This window comes from Ornithodoros turicata, chromosome 6, assembly GCF_037126465.1.
Source record: "Ornithodoros turicata isolate Travis chromosome 6, ASM3712646v1, whole genome shotgun sequence".
NCBI lineage: Eukaryota > Metazoa > Arthropoda > Arachnida > Ixodida > Argasidae > Ornithodoros > Ornithodoros turicata.
The window spans coordinates 13,082,578-13,101,452 of NC_088206.1; the positions used below are offsets into that span (position 1 = coordinate 13,082,578).

At 46.4% G+C, this 18,875-nt stretch overlaps 1 protein-coding gene across 3 annotated transcripts in view; it reads right to left on the bottom strand.

Annotated features, from left to right (window-relative positions):
- Nucleotides 1–320: 320 nt before the first annotated feature.
- The window catches only part of LOC135399135 (TBC1 domain family member 25-like), a 30,388-nt gene continuing 11,833 nt past the window's right edge, over nucleotides 321–18,875 (bottom strand). Inside the window, exons 1-9 of one of the 3 annotated variants that reach the window (XM_064630855.1) lie at nucleotides 14,450–14,982; nucleotides 10,593–10,702; nucleotides 8,269–8,417; nucleotides 7,974–8,036; nucleotides 5,933–6,024; nucleotides 3,677–4,009; nucleotides 2,610–3,256; nucleotides 1,910–2,156; nucleotides 321–1,788 (exon numbers count right to left, since the gene is read on the bottom strand). In XM_064630855.1, coding sequence (XP_064486925.1) covers nucleotides 1,030–1,788; nucleotides 1,910–2,156; nucleotides 2,610–3,256; nucleotides 3,677–4,009; nucleotides 5,933–6,024; nucleotides 7,974–8,036; nucleotides 8,269–8,417; nucleotides 10,593–10,702; nucleotides 14,450–14,560 — 2,511 coding nt within the window. In that variant the 5' untranslated portion in view covers nucleotides 14,561–14,982 and the 3' untranslated portion in view covers nucleotides 321–1,029. Of the gene's footprint in view, nucleotides 1,789–1,909; nucleotides 2,157–2,609; nucleotides 3,257–3,676; nucleotides 4,010–5,932; nucleotides 6,025–7,973; nucleotides 8,037–8,268; nucleotides 8,418–10,592; nucleotides 10,703–14,449; nucleotides 14,983–18,875 lie in introns of those variants that run through there. The other 2 variants (XM_064630856.1, XM_064630857.1) reach the window with 2 other exon arrangements.

Genomic DNA, 18,875 nt, shown 5'->3' on the forward strand with positions numbered 1-18,875 from the left:
GAGAAAAGATTCAAACACGCGTATGTTTACATTGTATAGGACTGGCTAACATCTTCCCCAGTCCATTCTCCCTGAACTGGTAGGTGCAGGAACTGCGCCTGATTCGCATGACAAACAGACGTGCATACTACCAATGTACATATTACTTATCTATTGCATGGAATGATGTCGCAGTCCTCACGCGTCGCATGGCAACCGTTTCGCGGTGCCATTGCCCTAAGACAAAGGAGTGCCAAAGGGTAACTCGTCGACGTTCAACCGAAGGCAAGAGTCAACCATTGTCCAGGAGCACGACATGAACAAAAAAAGGAAACACTGTATAAGGGGCTTAAAATATCCATGTTTTTTTGTTTTCTTTTTAATCAGTTCATACAGACAAGAGGAGTTCTTGGAGCACCAATCACAACCTATTGTTCGTCGAGAGATTGCATATACTGCCTAGTTTATTTCATTCCTAAGTACAAAGAAGGGCTTTGCGGTCGATGTCATAAGCAAGATGTAGCATACAACAAGGGACACGTCCAACCGTAAAACGAGCCTTCCTTCGTGCTTTATCGCTTCGTGCTTCGAGATTCCTGCCCTGGTGGCAACATTCAGAAGGCAACCCTGAAGAAAGTCCCTGCCGGGGGTAAAATCCGAGTGTTCTTTTTGTAGTCCATCGACGTACGTCGAGATATTATCGTATTAATTAATATGCTAAACTAGTATGTACAGTATTATATTTACAACGTCGCGTTTCATTCGCGATCGAAAGACAGTCGTATGGCTGTATACGGCATTTCTTCCGAGAGGCGCTCCCTAGACAAAATGGGCGTTGAGACTAGAGTAAAGTTGGGTCGTTTTTACAGCCAGAAATGCCGCAATAAAAAGTTGGTACAGTTTTGAATGCTAGTGAATGAGATGCGCAAATTCTACCAGCACAACTGCGTAAAAGGAATGATAAAAGTGCGGGCTTCACCGGAAGCTCCGCATCGCGGCTAATCGGTATATTATCACGTTATTCGTCGCAAACCGCATTGATAATCACAGTTAAACATGCAAGTCATCCGTTGCATCACTCTGTTCGTGGCGTCCCTCAGAGCGCCACGCCATACGGCGGTATTCTTCAAACAGGGTCCGGGTCTGATGGAGAACCCTCTGAAGATTGTGCTTCCGAACCATTTTATCGAAGTGCATCGCAAGTTCATTGTAATCCATGTTATTCCTCATGATCACGTCTCTATGCTGCAAGAGCAAAGTTAGGCACAAGAACATCATGAACGGGTTGCCGCCTCCCAGGTCCTGCGGTCCTGGTAAGGGTGGTAGAGGACCCGACGGCTTGTTACCGTACTCCACCGCTTCCTCGCAGGAGTAATGGTTGACGACGCCAGAGTCCAGTACGCACGTCTCTGTAGAGGTCTCTTTGGAAGACACTGCTTCTTCAGAGGCATAGCCATCGCTGGTGTTGTTGGAAGGCCTGGGCAAAAGTTGGGTCTCAGAGTCGTCAGAGTCCGAGCTACACCTTCGGTGTCTCCGAGAAGACTTGTGCTTGCGGTCTTCTTTAACCGGGCTGTGCACGACGTGTATGGGAATGACCGATTTGAGGTGAGGACACGGCATCCCGTCATCGTCGTCGTTCTCGAGGATTTCTCCTCCTTGAGGAAGTTCCGGAGGGTCAGGCTCGAGATCGCACTGTTCATCGGGGGTTCGCGCAGTCTCGCGATCTCGTCCGGCTCGATGGATGTGTTCACCGGCTGAGAGGTCATCGCTCGCCCAGCTGCTGTTCCGCTCTTCGTCCGCTGCTTCTTCCTGACGAGGAACGACATACAAACAATACGTATATATAGGCACTGTTCACACTCCCTTTTCTGGTTATTCACGAAGATGAAATGCCCTGCGGTAGTCAAGAACGTTAAAAGAGGGCGCATACCCCAATGACGTCTTGTTGTACCAATAAACGTGGCTTGCCGTCCTCCTCACGTCGACTGGCCCTGGGCTCCCCCGTTGCCTCGTCCATTGAGTCAAAGGTGAAGTGTTCCGCTTGCCCGAACAGTGGTGCAGGAAGGCGGCGGTTGAGGTTTTCCAGCTCCATCCGAAGTTCCCGCGTGATGGGAGTTGAGATCGGGCAGTAGTCGTCGGATGTGGTTGTCGAGTCTTCAGCTCCGCTTCCTCTGCGGCTGTTACAATGAAGAAACGACGGACGGTCGAACGTCTTTCGAGAGCATGCAACTTCTACATCTACACATACATATTGAACTACACTCAGTACAGCTAAGTCCGGTTGGCTATCTGGCCACCTAGAGATCGCTACGTAAGGTCGCTTTTTCCCAGACAGCCGGATCTGGAAATATATTTTGTGCGAGGTATCCACCCGAACCCTGGGGCTGTGGTTTTGTGCTACTTGCCAAATTTCGCCGACTGACAAGTATTCGGGGTTCCATAGCCATTCATCCTAAAATAACGGCGCGTCTGGAATGTCAACAAGGTGGTTCCTGGACAAACTGACTGGTCTCACTACAAGATATTGCTGATTATGGCAGAGTAGTCCTAGATTTTTTCAATAACTTTTTCACATCCTTCGCGTCTATACGCTGCTCTTAGACTCTGCTTACAAAGAGAGTTTCACGTACCTGCGATTGCCATTAGCACACTGCGCGTGCAGCGATCCCGCCGAGTTCTGCTTCCGAATTGCTCGAACTTTCGTGTACGGATTCTCTTTCGCCAGCAGCCTGGGTGACTGTGGACTTTGTGAGTTGAACTCCCTCTCGAACAGTGGCAGGTCGTCTTTAGGCGGCGCAGGGGTAAGCGAACTCCACAGAACTTCCAGCATCCTCAGAGCATCGTCGAACGCAAACTCCCTCTTCAGTTCCAACAACAACCACCGGTAGCAAAAGAGCAAGTCATCGGCTCCTCTTGCACGCAGGTAGGAGTAAAAGGTCTGATCGAAATGCTGAAGGAGTTCGGAGAGGTGTTGGAATTTGAGGGTCATGGCTGCGCCGTCTAGCCTGAAGTTGGGTCCCAGGCGACGCATGAGGGCGCAGAAGCCGACGTAGGCGTGGGCTTCGTCCTTCATGGTCACCAGGAGCGGAGAGGCCAAGTCGCTCATGCCCTGGCAGTAAGATACGGCTGGGTGGTTGAGGGCGTACGTGGTGAGCACGTTGAAGAGTGAGACCACGTTTTGGTTGTCGTCGGCGCCGGCGTAGAACTTGTGGGTGCGGTCCGTTCGGAGGACGTCTTTGCGAACCATGTTAGTGACGAAGCGCATCTCGTCACTTACCTGCATGGAATTAGTCTAAAAATAAGAACGCTGTGAAGTGCGTTAGTCGTTCGTTTGCCCCTGGTTGTAGGTCTTACCAGAAGTGCAATATTTTCAAAATATATAACAACAATTAGCAACGCCTAACTGAATTTAGAAGGCCTTTTCGCAACTTATGAGGACTTCCAGAGTCATTGCTTGCTTTAGCTTTAAAGTGTAGCTACTGTACAAAACGACAGATATGTTTCAGTGGTATGTTTGTTACTGAAAGCTGCACAGTTCGACACGACATGCTTGTCTGCGCTGAAACATCAATGCCGTTAAAAAAAAAAGACCACACATACGGACAACTGATTATACCTCCTTCCGTGTTTTTTGCCACCATATACCATATGTATGTACCACACACACACACACAAAGAAAAAGGATCGCCTACGAACCTGGTTCCTATCCGTGAGGTCTTTCCACGCACTCCGAAGCCTGTAATATTCCGCACTTTTCTTCTTCATATAGGCCAGTCGTTGCTTGCCCGTCAGACCCTCAGGATAGACGTTCAACAAGTGCTTCCACACGACCTTACGCAGGGAAGGCTCCACACCTCCGTGGTAGATAGAGGTCCTCAGGTCACGCGGCCTCGCCAGACGCCCTTCGGGGTCCAGGAAGCTGTGGAACTCGCGGTCTCCGAGCGGAGGTCGTGGAGGCTTCGCCGCTTCGTGGGCCGAGTCCGGACCGATGTTCAGAACCTTTTGGAACCTGCTGAACGTCTTTTCCATCTGAAGAAGAATAATGATGATGGCTGCTTTGTAGCGTGAAGGGTGTTCGGACCGCGCCACTTGAAGACAGGCCCTTGAAGAAGGCCTGGGAGGAGACTTTGGAGGAGGACAGGACTCGGGGGGTTTCGATTTTTTCGCATTTCGGTTCTTTTCTCGCCCTTTGCTGCCGAGCAGAGAGAACATCGTTTGCAGCGACAGACACTCCCGAACCAAGTAGAGGAATGGCACAGGCTCGTAGCCATAGTTGCGAAGGACCGCGCGACAGCATGAGATCACAGATGAATGCGTCTGCTTCTTCTTTGAATTATTTAGGATAGGTAGAGCCTGGTCCGCACTATTGCGTTTCAATTGGGCCGTCAGCGAACCGACGCAAGCCCTTTCAAATGCGACAGACGCATAGGTTCGCAAAGTTCAATTTTTGGACGGAGCGACGCAAGAAATGTCGGTCGTTGCTTTGGTAACCGTGCCGCCGCGCGCTCTTCTCGTTTTACTTCACTTCACGTAGTCGGCTGTAAGTAGGGTTCGGATCCCGGGATTTCACGAGGCCATAAATCCCGGAATTTCGGCTGTCTTGGCAACGGACATTCGGTGGCACAAGTGAAAAAGAAAGAACAGTGTATTTTGGTTTCAACCGTCCCTTCCCCGAAAAATACAACTTGCCATCCGAAAGTGAATCAACCTCGTCATCCACGACACATGATAAAGACGTCGGCTGCTGACTTACGTGAACTACTAGGGTCATAGCTGAGAACGGCCCTTAGGTAGCATTAAAATGCTTACGAAGTCGGAAGGAGTCTTCCGATCTATAAGGCTACACAAAATATTGCAAAATCTCTCTGTCTCTCTCTGCAGAATCTCTCTTTTTGTTCTTTTGATCCTCACGAATATTTGAAAACAGAATACTCCAGCGGAAGATGCGAAAAACGCCATTGATTTTAGCTGCCACGTAAGTACAAGTGCTGAACGTCACGTTTTCTCGTGCACTGCTATTCGAGGGAAATATCCTGGGGCGCAGCCACAAGGTATTTCGTAGCAGACGACAAGAAGAGACGCATTCCAACGCAAAGTCAATATTCCAGCAAGGTAAGAATGCTCAATATAACAAGCGGCAAAACTTTTGCCTCGTGAGTAGTTCTTCTTTTCTTCTTCTTTTTTCGTTTTCTTCCACTAGCTAGAATATGTTTCGTAGGGATGACAGGAAACGGGCACTGTATTGCAATTTGCGATATAGTACGGACGTGCAGGTGGATATAAAGTATACTATACGACATTCTGGGCACAGTTGCAAAAAATCCCGATCCCGTCCCGGGATCCACGCTTAGAAATTCCGAGATCCCGGGATTGTAAAAAGGGCCCGGGATTCCGAACCCTAGCTATAAGCCGTTTCTCGTAAAGTATCGTCGCAAACGTGCGGACTTCAAATGGACGTCAAATGGACGCTGACGGACAGACGTATTGAAACGCAATGGTGCGGACCAGGCTTAAATTGGGACATACAGGCGTATCGAAGGTAATCGTAGCATACGTGGAATACGCGACATTGTATATATGCGCGCCACTCAAGATTCTCGCGTTCGTTATGCTCGGGCCTGTTTTCCGGCTATAACGATTCCGAATATCGGTTCCGGAGTTCGGCATTTTCTGCACTCGTGTGACTACCTAATAGACGAGTTCAGAAAATCCCAGAGTGCTTAGCGTCGCTTTGAACTCTGGGAGTTTACTAATACGAAAGAAACGGACGGCCTCCAAACTGTTCAGATTTCTCCCCTACCGGTCCATTGTCAACGACGTGTCAAGGTCAGTGAAAGCGAAATATGAAGGATTATTCTTCGTTCCCTCGCTCAGCAAGCGCCCAGAATGCAATGCTTGCGCAAAGGGCACTGGGATTTCCTGAACTCGTCTATTGTACCTTATGGGCGTTACCTGTATGAGGAATGTTCCAGTAATGGACTGTTTGGTCTGAGCCTCCGTCCGACTGAGATCTGCTTGTGTAACGACGTCCCATTCTTCCAGACCTAGCAAATGAAAGCGCGCACGATTTATTCGTGTGGACCACATCTTACGCGCATGCGTCAGAAGTTACTTTTAGGTCGACATGCAGGAAAGAAATTCTTATGAAGGAACGAGCAGAACATTGAAAGTGCCACTAAGGGACTAAACAAATTTATTTTTGTTTTTGACGTGAGAACGTCTGTATGTTCGGTTTGGTAGCCGGATCAAAATTTACGATGCAACGAAATTATATGCCGAATTTTATGACGCGGTACCTCGGTGAGTAATAAACCGATAGCAATTAACCAACCGGCTACATCCAGATAGCTTACGCGTGTAAGATTCTAGTTAACAAGGTGATTGCAGCGGCTGAAGCAATTCCTGGGTGTGGCGGGCGCGTGCGGGAGAGACGGAAATATATAGGGGTACGCGTACCAGTCGCCGGTACGCGGGCAGTCTATCTCGCGAACGTGTGAAGCTATAGGACGGCGATCGAGGTGTCGGAAAGCGCTCGAGAGGTTCTACCTGCACCTTAACCGATATCGGCTTCAACAACAATAACCAAAATTTTATAAATTTGCAAATTTGAAATATCAAAACTTTGCCAGAATATCGGCATATATGAAACGGCGATCAGCAGAAAGGGCGGCTCGAGAAGAACCCGAAAAGCCCCCAGAGTAGAGCACCCGGCGATTGAGTGAGTTACGGGAGCACCGAAGAAGACTAGCGGCGGAGGCAAATTGGATTGCCGGCGCGCAGAGCGAGCCCTTACCCTCTACCAGCGGGGCAACTTCGACTTGTGCGAGTGTGAAAGTGACCTACAAAGACGATGGAGTGCATCCAGAGAACCGCAGGCGCAGCGGCGATGGGACTTCGCCGTGTCGTTCGTGTGGTGCTGTAAGCCTAGCATAGTGACTTAAATGTTCTTAAATGACTAATGAGTGGAATGAATAAATGAGTAGACTTGTATTTCTTTCACTAAAATCCTGCAAAGCAGGAAAGGAATCGGATATCGTGACGTTTTCATGCAAAACACTACGGCCCGGATAAGACTGAGCCCGCCCCAATTTTTTATTTATTTGTATTTCGCATTACAAACCAACCTCGCTCAAAGACGCCGTTAAATGTTACGCGCTTCAGCGAATTGTGCGCGTCTCCGCTCTCTCCCCTACGTTGGAAGTCTGCCAGCAGCTGGGGTGAGGAGACGGAAATCGACTTTCCAGGAGTAGTGTTGCCAGACGCACGGCGGATTACGCACCATATAACGTCATACTTCTCAAAAGCAGAAATTAATCTGACGATGCTTCCGCTTTATATAGAGAAACAATATTTCGGGAGAATGTAGGGTGGGACACGCGGATTGCAATGGCTTAAATTATGGTTATTTCAATGGCTAAATGCTATTTTATCTGCAATGGATCAAAATCTGTAAGATTCCGAAGACACGGGGTTTAGCCCCCTAGTGGCACTTGAAGGACATGTCATCACTGATCTATAGACGCTGTTCTTTCCGATCGAAAAGTTCAATGCGTTAATCCGAAAATTCCAGGCACTATCGTCGTGTTCGACTTAAGAAGGAAAAGAAATCTAGTCCGTCAACTACCGCTGGAGATATGGAGACTCCATAGCGCGCCAGGAGAAATAGTGCAGCCCCACCATGCCCTATAACATAAGTAGGAGAGCGCACTTTCTTCTGCAGCGTAGTGTCATGCAGCCAGTCTTAACAGCCAATACGGAAGCAGAGTGAGTACGACGGATTACATTATCTGGCGCAAGAGAGAGCGTGACTTCTCTGCGTCCAGCCATCCTATCTGCGGCGCAGTTATATCTTGAGAGCTGACGGACTAGATTTTTGTTCTCTTCTTAAAGGTTTTAAATGCCTCGTGCAATGCGATGACTATAGGGTGCGAACTAACGTGCCTACACTGCAACTACGAGAGTGTTCATGCAAGTCCCGGCGGTGAACACTTACACGGATTGGGAGGGTAGGAATTGTTTGCCAGTTCTGCCGCTACAACCAGTTGACGTAGTTTCACTGTCAAAGGAACGGTAGTACAGTCATTCCTAACAACAGTGGCTTTGTGACGTCATGTGCAGGATTCACGTGGTGTACTGTGCGATAAGGATGTGGTGAAAATGGAGGATGAGTAGAACGATACCATGCCTATCGATACTGGGTGGTTAGTGGCACGGATGTGTGTTTCTCTTCTCTTTTCCGATATGAGTCTTTTCTCTCTCTCTCTCTTTTAAGACACTCAGAATCGTACCTTCTTCGAAGGGCTTCAGCTCTACTTTGAGTTTGAGGCATGGGTCTGACGAACTGAGGAAGGCCGCGTCCAGGTCCCAGTCGGACAGGAGGCCCAAATACGTGTCGCCGCCCTCGTCATCCCTTGCGAGGTAGCTCACTGTGAATTCCCTGCAACATTCGAAACATCCATTTCGTACATCTTCTGTAGGCACCATACCCTTCCATAACTAAAAAAAGAAGAAAAAAAAAAAACCTGAAGCTAGGAACAACAAGAAAGACGCACACGAACAAGGAACACACACAGTCAAGCCATAGTCATAAGAGAACGCTGTATTCTTCAAGGTTAGAGTCAAGTGTTCCTCGAGATGTTCTCTTCTACTAAGCGCGCTGTGTTTGAGAGTTTGTTCGTGTGTGTTTGTCTCGTTCTTTTAAGTATCGGGTTTTTTCGTCATGAATCTATGCCACCAGCTCGCCTGCGCCTTTTAACAATTCTTTCACTATATACACTTGGCCGCCGAGCCATTATAATAGCATGACGTGTTTATTCCACTATGTGACGCTGAATTCGCTAAGTGTCTGTCATACAAGTTTGCTAGTGAGGTGTTGAGGTGTTGCTAGTGCGGTCGGTATCCTGCAGATGCGAAGGAGGGGAACCCATTTTCCAAGCTTTCACAAACACAAGAACCCAAGCAGCACTCCAGTACTGGACCCATATTGGTCCATTATTGGAAACCAATATTGTCAATATCGGCCAATATGGCAACTTGGCTACATATTGGACCAATATTGAGAACCGATATTGGCCAACCAGTTTTGCCGATGCCCAGTCACTGTAGTATTCTATAGGTCCTATACAGCAAACTAATTTTTCCAGCCAAGTGTTATCAGCTTTAGGAGCAGTTTTGATAGGCTTCATAGATATAGATCACGGAATTTGTTAATATATATCATGCTACATGTGCTGGTTGGCATATACGTTCCCAAACAACACAATGACGTCCGGAGGAGATACGCGCCTAAATGCAACGTTAGGCTTGAAACATCAGAGAATAATCGACCAAATGCTCACTTAGAAAGGCTGTGGCATTTCAGTTCTAAGAAAAAACAGATACTATGCATTGCTTACGTGACCTCATCCTGTATATTACGGGATCTCATCCTGTATATTATCTGCCTATTGTATTCTTCTTGGAGATAAACAAACAGACAAGCTTGTCGTACGAGCTTCCGCAAATTCGAGTCCTGTTCGCCTCAGAGTCAAAATGAACGGTGAGGTGTCTAAGTTTAATTTGATTACATACACATAAAGCATTGAGGTAAGGAATTGCTTGGAGTATGAACACACCAATATAACATTGTTTCTTACTACTTTTGGGTTGAGACATTGAGTAAGTTTCTCTTACTCAATTCTCCTACTTACTTAACAAGTTTCCCCGGCCGAGGACGCCAGCAACTTGGTGGCAGGGTACAAGTTGCTTAGACACGCCGTCTTCCGCGAGGGACGTTAAATACGGGGTGCCGTGTGATGAGCTTTCATCGCACGTTAAAGAACCCTCAGGTGGGCAAAAGCAATCCACAGACCGACCGCTCTGGCGTCGCTCATGATCTCAGTTGTCTCGCGACGTAAACACCCAATTATAACTTAACAAGTTTCTCTTTTTTTTTTCTTCAGATATTCAGCAATGGCCATTATTCCCAATACATAACCAATATTGAAAGAGTCTTGGAAATATTGGGCCAATATGACCCGTATCTAGCCAATATTGGTAGAATGTTTTGCGTACTGGGCCATTATACCCAATAACCAGGCCATAGTGGGAAAATCTTGGGAATACATGGCCAATATTGGCCCAGTATTGCCAACATCTAGCAAATATTGGGCCAAGATTCTGTGCTGCTTGGGAAGGTTGAGATCTTCTGCTCCCGCGTGTGGTCGTCGGCAGGTTAATTGCTAATGAGAAAATGTGCAATTGTCTGTTGGCTGACGCAACAGCATGTGTGCCTTTAGTAGTGTGCACGTGAAAACCATTACGAAAGTATACACTTATGCTCTTCCAGCTATGTGCTGCATCATTCTCTTTCTGATTTTTTTGTTCCTCTTTAGAGGTCTGGTCTGGAGACGTGAACCTTGCATGCAGTTGTTTTATCCACATGCTGACTCACGCAAAACGGGTCAATCAGTATCCTTATCACCCGCGAGACACAGCCTTCATCGACTGTAGAAGCTGATTCACGTGTTTCACATTTTTCTGTGAATTCGCTATGCGCGTATATGCCACAATGTAACCTGTCGTAGCCAGACAGGCATAGCCAGCCCCTATCGACAGCCACAAAGATACTGACCCTTTGATGTCGAATGCCTTGGCGAGTAGATTCTGCAACACTTCGAAAGAAGTTATCTGAGGATCCACGCTAAATTTGCGATACTCTGGACACTGCCCGCCCTCGCATTTCTGAAAAGGAAGAGAGGATGTCCTGGTCAGTCAGTCAGTCAGTCTGTCGACGTGTCAACATGTCGCGGTGTGTTCACAACTTCGCCCTGCTCACCATCATCGCACGGTTGCTGTAAGGTGTTGGTAGCTGCAAACTGTAGCTGCAAGGTGCTATACTAGTTTAAACTAGTCCAGGGACGTTGTATAAATCCTTCTACTTTCACATGCGGTGGGCTCTAGTGCCTTTTGCGTTTCCAGCCGATGTAGCCATCCCTATTATCTATCGAGGTCATTTGTTTTCTTCTGGTATTTAATTTGTATCCCCACGTCATCACATCTGCCTGCACACGACACAGACCCGTCTCAGTGGTCTTTGTTTTGTCATGAGAGAACTGATGTTCTGAGGCTGGAACAACATAGAAGGGACAATCACATACGAGGCCTCAAGTTGCCTAAGAAATTAACGATGAAAGATTAAAGTCACTGAAAAGGTTAGCCAGCTGTAGGACTCGAACCCATGTGGGTTCGAGTCCTACAGCTGGCTAACCTTTTCAGTGACTTTAATCTTTCTTTGTTTTGTCTATTGCTTGGTTGACTGAAAAGTTTGGACCCCCGTAACCACCACTAGTGATGAATGAGACTCATCCCAGTTTACATAAAAAAACGCCGTTGCGGGAAATCTACCATAACCTTCGACTCCCAGATGAGGGTGCAATAGGGGACAACATGGATAGCCCATATGACTCACTATCCTGGCCTCTCTATAGCATCATTTCCTGTGTTGGTGTGCAGGACACAAACAGCCTCTTGAGTAGCCGCCCTCAATGACCGTTTAGATGGTGCAAGCGATAGACAGTCGTGCAATTTGTTCGCGTTATACTGTATCAGCAGTTTTGTTTGCTGTACTTGTTGGCACACTTAGAAGCGCCTGGAGGACGATATGTGCTCCACTCTGGTAATTTCCCTCGGAAGACCGGAAAACAGTTAGTGATTAGCAAGTTGCATGTCGCGTCTGCTAAAAATGGAAACTCACTCGCAACGAAAGCAAGACTGGGGAGGGGTTTAGTGCGGAGAGTTTTCAATCTGCCGGAGGGGGCCGGGGACCCCCTTACACAGAGGTTGGGCAGGGTGTCGGGAATTCCGTGTTGTGGCGTTGTGAGAATTTTTACAGGATTTTCATGATCACCCGCATCGCATGAAGCACGTACGCGCTTCTTAGGATATGTCTCGAAAGGTTCATCTTGAGTGTCAGCTAGGTAGACTTCCCGAGGGGGGCTATGGTTCTCTGTGCGCGATTTCCAATACGTCATGTTCACGATGTGAATCGGTGTAATTAAAAAATAAATGCCATCGAAATCGTCCACGTACGCAGTCATTACATTCAGTTCAATATACTGCAAACTGAAGGTAATGTCTGCGAACTAGGATAATTTCGATACCATTTATTTTTAATAAATAAATAAATAAATAAGCAGCCTTAGTACACTGTATAATGCCATCATGCTACAAGAGAGAGCATGGCAAACCACCCTTTCTTCGGGCCTCTGCTATGTTGTCAAGGGCACGTCGTCTGTTCCCAGATGAATAAAAATGAACACCAGTTGAAACATCATTGAGGCAATTGGCTTGCTCCAGTTGACTGCACATAATGGACATCTTTATCTCGAGAAGGTAAGCGATCCCTTTAGGCCTTGGTATCCCGGGAAAAACAAATGTCCAAAGGCCATCATGCGTGAAACAATTCAACGGACGTATACATAGCGACGGGACCTCCCGCGACGCCAGATTACACCTCAGGACGCTTTCCCATCAAGGGGAAATTGCGAATTCCTTGTCTGGGATCTATGTAATACAGCTATGCAAAGCATGGAAGGTACGATATGGTAACTTCCAGAGGTTTCTTCCACAATTCCAGAGCTGCGACGACGCCCAAAATGCGCAACAGTGAAAGCCATTTTGGCAGACGGCACAGAAGGACGCGGGTCCTTACGTCGTCTGCTAAATGTTCGTCTGCTAAAATCTTCATAGGTTATCGTCATTTCGCCCGACGTTCTGCATTGCTGAAGCAATTTCTTGTTGTTTGTATGCGGACATTGGACAAGCTACTCATACTGACATTTACTAAAAATTACTGATAACTATACGGCTCCGTGTTTTCGGATTTATCCGAAAAAATCCGAAAAAGGCTGATATTAAAGCAATCCGGATTTGTCCGAAAAAATCCGCTTTAGTGGCTTCAGATGACGTGAGATCAGCAAGAAAACATGTGACTGATTCACGGGATCGGTTTCCTCTTGTTGACAGGTGCCCCCCCCCCCCCCCCTCAGCAACACGGAATGGTTGGCTCCCTTGACACGAATCGACTACTCCATCATTGTCTAGCTCTAGAGGCACCTTGACAATAGGCTCACTGAATATGGAACATGGTACCCCATTCCGTGAGTCTATATTCGATATGATGCATTTTGATGTCATTTCATCAATTTCCCGGATCTACTTGGAGAACGTCCTGTTTTTGTTTTTTTGTTTGTTTTTTTTTTACTGTTCTGTTTATCATGACGTACAAATTGTCTTCATGAAAGGGCTGCTAGCGCTGCCTTGTGACGTCAAGAAATACTGAATCAAGATTTCGAGGTGTTCGTGACGCCAGGTGATGGTGATGCAGATGTTTTCTGCGTGTTCTGCCGCATAACAGTAAGAGATTTTGCAATACAGCTTCTCATTCTTCTTATATGTGTCCTTTCGTAGAAGAAATTTAACTCGTTTGTAAAAATAAACGACGAAAAGCACCGAATTCTCGGGAAATAATAAACTCCTAATAACACCCTCCCAATATGCCAAAAATACCGGAACCCTACTGATCACTGATAATTACCTCGAATTACAGGAACCAACGAGCAAGAAGCAAAATTGTGTTGTGTGTCCATTTATTGATTACTCTGCATCCCCGCGTTCCTTCTTATTTGTTTTTTTCCCCGTTTTCAAATTTGCAATTTTATTATTGTATATATTTTGCAAAATTGCAGCTGGGTCGGACACCTCTACGACTACGTATAATTTAACTTCCAAGCTTAGCGGTATAGTTCAAAGAAATCCAGCCGTTAATAATAGAGTATCCTCGGAACATACTTAGCTGAACGCAAACATCTCCGACTAAAAGGCCCACTATTTTTTATATCTCAATCAATCAATCAAGACTCACAATGGATCATTCCCAAAAGGATCCGGGTATTGACCTCTGTCTTTCATGCGGTGGAACTTTTCAGCGTCTCTGCGTCCGTATACACAAGAAAAAAGAAAAAAAAGATACCTCAAGTACAAAGTACACACGGCGTCGAGACTCCATCCCAAACTCCTTATTCCGCTCAGTATGTCTTACACCACGATATTCCGCGTTAGCATTTAGCATTGGCTGGTCGATCAGCCGAGTATGCAAATGAAGACACACTGCGTGACAATATATCCCAACTCGCCCAGCATAAATGTCAGCCGTGCCCTCCATATACCGCAAGAAATAATGAGACCGCAGCTGACTTGGCCCGAGCTCAACGGACGCAATAAAACCCGGTGGAACGCGGCCCTCATAACGAAAGGATTTGCTTAATAGCACCGAGATGTTCCGTAATTACGAAGCAGAACGACACTTCCACGAACTTGTGCGGAGTCGACGTTGAAATGCAGTGATGCGGGTCGGTACTCATGCAGCACTCATGCAATTTCCGCAGCGCAAACGTAGAGAAATAATTGCTAAGGGGTCATGTAACTCACGATGTTCGAAGGAATATCCACGTCTAGCAAAACCCTGCTCTTGTAGTAGATCGTCAGATCTGCACCGGACTTAGTCCTAACGCCGGGCAAACCCATGTTCTTGATCCACATAGGTGAAACACTTGGAAAGCGACGAGGATCAAAAAGTCGAGATGAGAAAGACTGTTATAGCGGGCACCAAGTCATCGATGCAAATGTGTCCAAGACTGCACAACTCCAAATCCAGTAGATGCGGAGAACTTGGGCCAAGAGGACCGAGACAGCTAGTCGCAAGACGTCGTCGTCCAGCAGAAATGATGCTGAAGACCAGAACAGAAGTTCTGAATACGGGCTCCTAGTGAAGCTCTCGTACGATAAACCCGAGAAACTCGAGTCAGGACAACGCAGAAGCCTCCACGACACCGAGAGCACTGGCGGATGCCAAAGGACGGACTCCAAGGAAGGAGCATCGATAGGAGTTCTACTCCAGTGACAACGAAGTCATTGAGTGCACTCTGCAGCGAGCAGTCCTCGGCAACAGACTGGAAGAAACCCGTGCCGTATCGAGCCTTATCCAGAGCTCTATCAGTGAGTCGCATTGTTTCAAGGCACAGGAAAGCGCCTGGACACAACAAGCACTCGTCTGTGGGGGAAGCGTGGCCCCCGAACATCCGTGGCACGTGGACAGTGAGATACGAGAATGAGTTTTAACTTCTCGACATACCGCAGTAATGGGCCATGGAAATGCAAACGTGTCAGAGGCGAAGAGAAAAAAGAAATGCGTTTGAACATGTTCGCTGACTCACCAGACACGATCCGAGAGGCACGTTCACGAGGCAGAGGAAGTCGAACCGTGACTCGACTGGCAAAGAAGTATAAAACGTGCACACAAATGACTATGACAAAAGTGGAGTTTGTTTGAACTTGCTCGTGCCTTTCGTGTCCTTGTACCCATGCACTCGGTTCGTTTGGACCGTGACAATATACACGTTCACAGTGTATCATCGCATTACTTCCCATATCACATTACATATGCACACATATTTTCTTCGAGGAAGTCGACATCATTTGCATGACTGTAAACGCGTGTCAGGTTAGGCGTACGTAAGGAAGACGACGGACCGGAGAGTTCGCCGCTTTAGCTCAACGGAAAAGTTTCGATATCTTCGAGTGTAATGGACCGTTACGCAGTGCGTAAGTTTCTAACCTGACCAGATCACAGAAAAGCAAGACGTATTCGGTGATTCCTCCTTCTCCGCATGTATGGCAATTTGGCGAATTCACCTGAAATGTAACGCGAGTATAACTACGTTCTTTTTCCTATCTTTTTTTTTTCTTCTTCTTATATTCCTGTCTCTTGTTCTTTTATATATATGTCGTCACCTATAAAATTCATTTTTGAAGTCACTAAACCCTGGTATACAACGCTGTCGAGTGGTCGGAACTTTTTCCTGGCATACGCAATGCTGAAATAATGAAAACTATTCCGCGGCATGAGTAATAGCGGCGTCATATTCGACACTCATCTAATTGCTTTTGACTATACGTGATTGGTTACACGCACCCAACGATATCATTGTCCGGAAAATTCAGGAAGCGAAAAGATAGCCCACAAAAAATAAATAAATAAATTTTTAAAAATTGGCACGAGATAAGAGACTGTCTGGGCAGTGATGCAAAGAGCTTGTAATGCTTGCTGTCGAGCTCGCAACGAAGTGCAATACTATGACCAGGGGTGGCGGAAAGGGGGAAGGGGGGTTACAGGGGCTATGCTGTAGACCCCCTGAATTTGTGAAGGGGGTGCAAAATTCCCATGGAGGTGAGGCGCCAACGTGTTATCCCAGGTGCCGCATGCGAATAAAATGCCATGAACCCTTTTCCTTTTTTGGGTCCCGGGAATTAATTGGTGGCGGCGGTCTGGGGTCCCCCTGAGTTCAGGACGTTGCGCCGCCCCTGACTATGATTATGCGGTATGATATTTTTACAGTCAAACTCCTTTATAGCGAACACCTTTTTAACGAAAATACCACTACAGCAAATTTTTTTGCGGTCCCGCTGGAGCCCTATAGGTCCAATAATGGACATCCTTTTTAACGAAAATACATTTACTGCGATTTTTTTTTTTTTTTTTTTGCTGTCCCCTGAGTTTCGTTGTAAAGGAGTTTGACTGTGTTTATTTATTATTGTTCAATTTCTACAATACAGAAATGCGGGTACTGGGTATAAAGGCAGAAGCCTGACAAAGCATCCAAACATGTTATACACACAGACATGTTGCACAATACAGCGAAGTATGCGCCTATGCTTTTTTTGCTCAAAGTACTATAGGTATAACCACAAAATGTGTAAAAAAGCACGACATTGTGCACGATCCGACGTGAAAGATTTTTCGTATAGCGTCAGATGATGGCGCCTTCACTGTTACTATGGGTAATTCTTCAGGTATTTCCAGTGACAAACGGTGATCTTTCTAAGCTTACGGAGATATCTGTCTGTCGACATTTATTCCAGGGAACCATAATTCAAAACGATAGACATGTTTTCAACCTATGCTATCTCTCTCAGCACTACAGATAGCAGATGAAGAAAACATGTCGCGACGACATAATTTTCTGTCCGACTGCGTCCGACGTCCGGTCAATATCGCCAGCAGACAATGGAAACCCTAAACAATTGGATAATAAACCTAAGAACGGGGAATAATTTTAGACCTTTTGGGGAGCTGATGCATTGCTAAGACATTTAGTCCAAGAAAGAGGTAACATTTCCTTGAGTCTGAGGAACACACAATAACGTAACATGGAAAACGGTTAGGAGCAACTAAGATTTATTTGAACACGACTTCCGTGCAAGAGACTGCACTTGAAGAAGTGCAGTATCTTGCACGAAGGTTCTTGTTCAAATCTCAGTTGCTCCTAACCATTTTTCATGTTACGTGTGTGATTCCCTCTTCGCGGGCTCCTTGACAGTGTTTCTCCTTTTTTTTTCCCCTTTCCGACGAACACACAATACGAAGAGGACAACACAAGACTCTTGTGTTGTCCTCTTCGTATTGTGTGTTCTTTATCGCTACAATGAATTTTTGGTAATTTAGTCGTCCAGTATAGTACGTACATACATACAGAACAAGAGTATTGGTGCATAACGTCAGAATCGGCATGTCACACAGACGGACAACACAAGACTCTTGTGTTGTCAATTCCCCAACTTGCTCCCGTTTATTCCCCTCTTCGAGCGTAGTTCTCCAATTTCGTCATATCAAAACGGCTTTTATTCCTCCAGAACAAGATGCGAACATCAATCAGAACGACATTAAGGCCTTGACGTGTGGTCTGTTTACCACATTTAGTGCTAGACGTCCAACGGCCATTCAAGACGATGTAGATAACGCTATCGATAACGCTGTACGATAAAGTATGTTGCTAAAGAAAGACAACTTGTATCTTTATCTATTGTGCTGGCGACTATTAGCGACGCCAGGCTCTGTGGGTTGCACTTTGTATTGCAACCAACGTGAACAGTTGCCGACAATTACTTGCTTCCGATGAGGCAACGACATGGAGACAGGAAGGCAAGGAGGTGAAGCTCTAAAACTATAGTGAACTAGAATAAGCCTAGCATAGCGACCGGAGGAGCAAAGTGGTTCACGAAATGTCAGAAGCAGCGGTGGCGCTGCTGGGAGGAGCCTAAAAAAGAGGCCCGACCTGTCAATCAAACTTAGGCGCATTTCATTGGTTGCCGTTTTTCATGTGGGATGTACGTATAAACATCCTACACATCCTACATATACATCCTATGTATATACATCCTCAATTTTGGAGAAAATTTGGTGTCATGGCGGCCGCCATGACACCAAATTTTCTCCAAAATGGAGGATGATGCTTGGAACGGCGAAGCGGAGATTTCGTGACAAAAAATTTTCACAGACTACCTTAATTTCATACTATGGGTATAGTATATCCTCACGTATGCATCTGCAAAATCAGCTTCAACTTTCGCTCCGCCATCATTATTTACGCGAAAATGAGATGTTTCGTCGTTAACGTTAGGCCTAGTGAAGAAGGTGATCCGCCCCTGATACGTAGGATTTTGCATCATGTCATTGAATTTTATGTATACATAAATCTTTGCTCATTTTTTATTTGATCTACTTACGTTACGTCAGTCGTCTGCTACGGGGAAGCGGTTGTACAGCTCTCCTGGCCAATCACTTCTGCCAGCAACCATTTCTGCAATTCTGAGCCTTCCCAACATGCCTCTCTCCATACAGATGGCGTTGATAAAAGTGGGCGCAAAATCCGTCGTTTTGGTTTGTCAACCAGTGGTATCCGTTTCAATTCAAATCCATCCAGTTTCTCCAAAATGGTGGCACCCAGTAAACAAGGATGAAATGTAAGTACTGGATGGATGTAACAGTAGAGAACAATATTTCGACCTGTGATTGGCC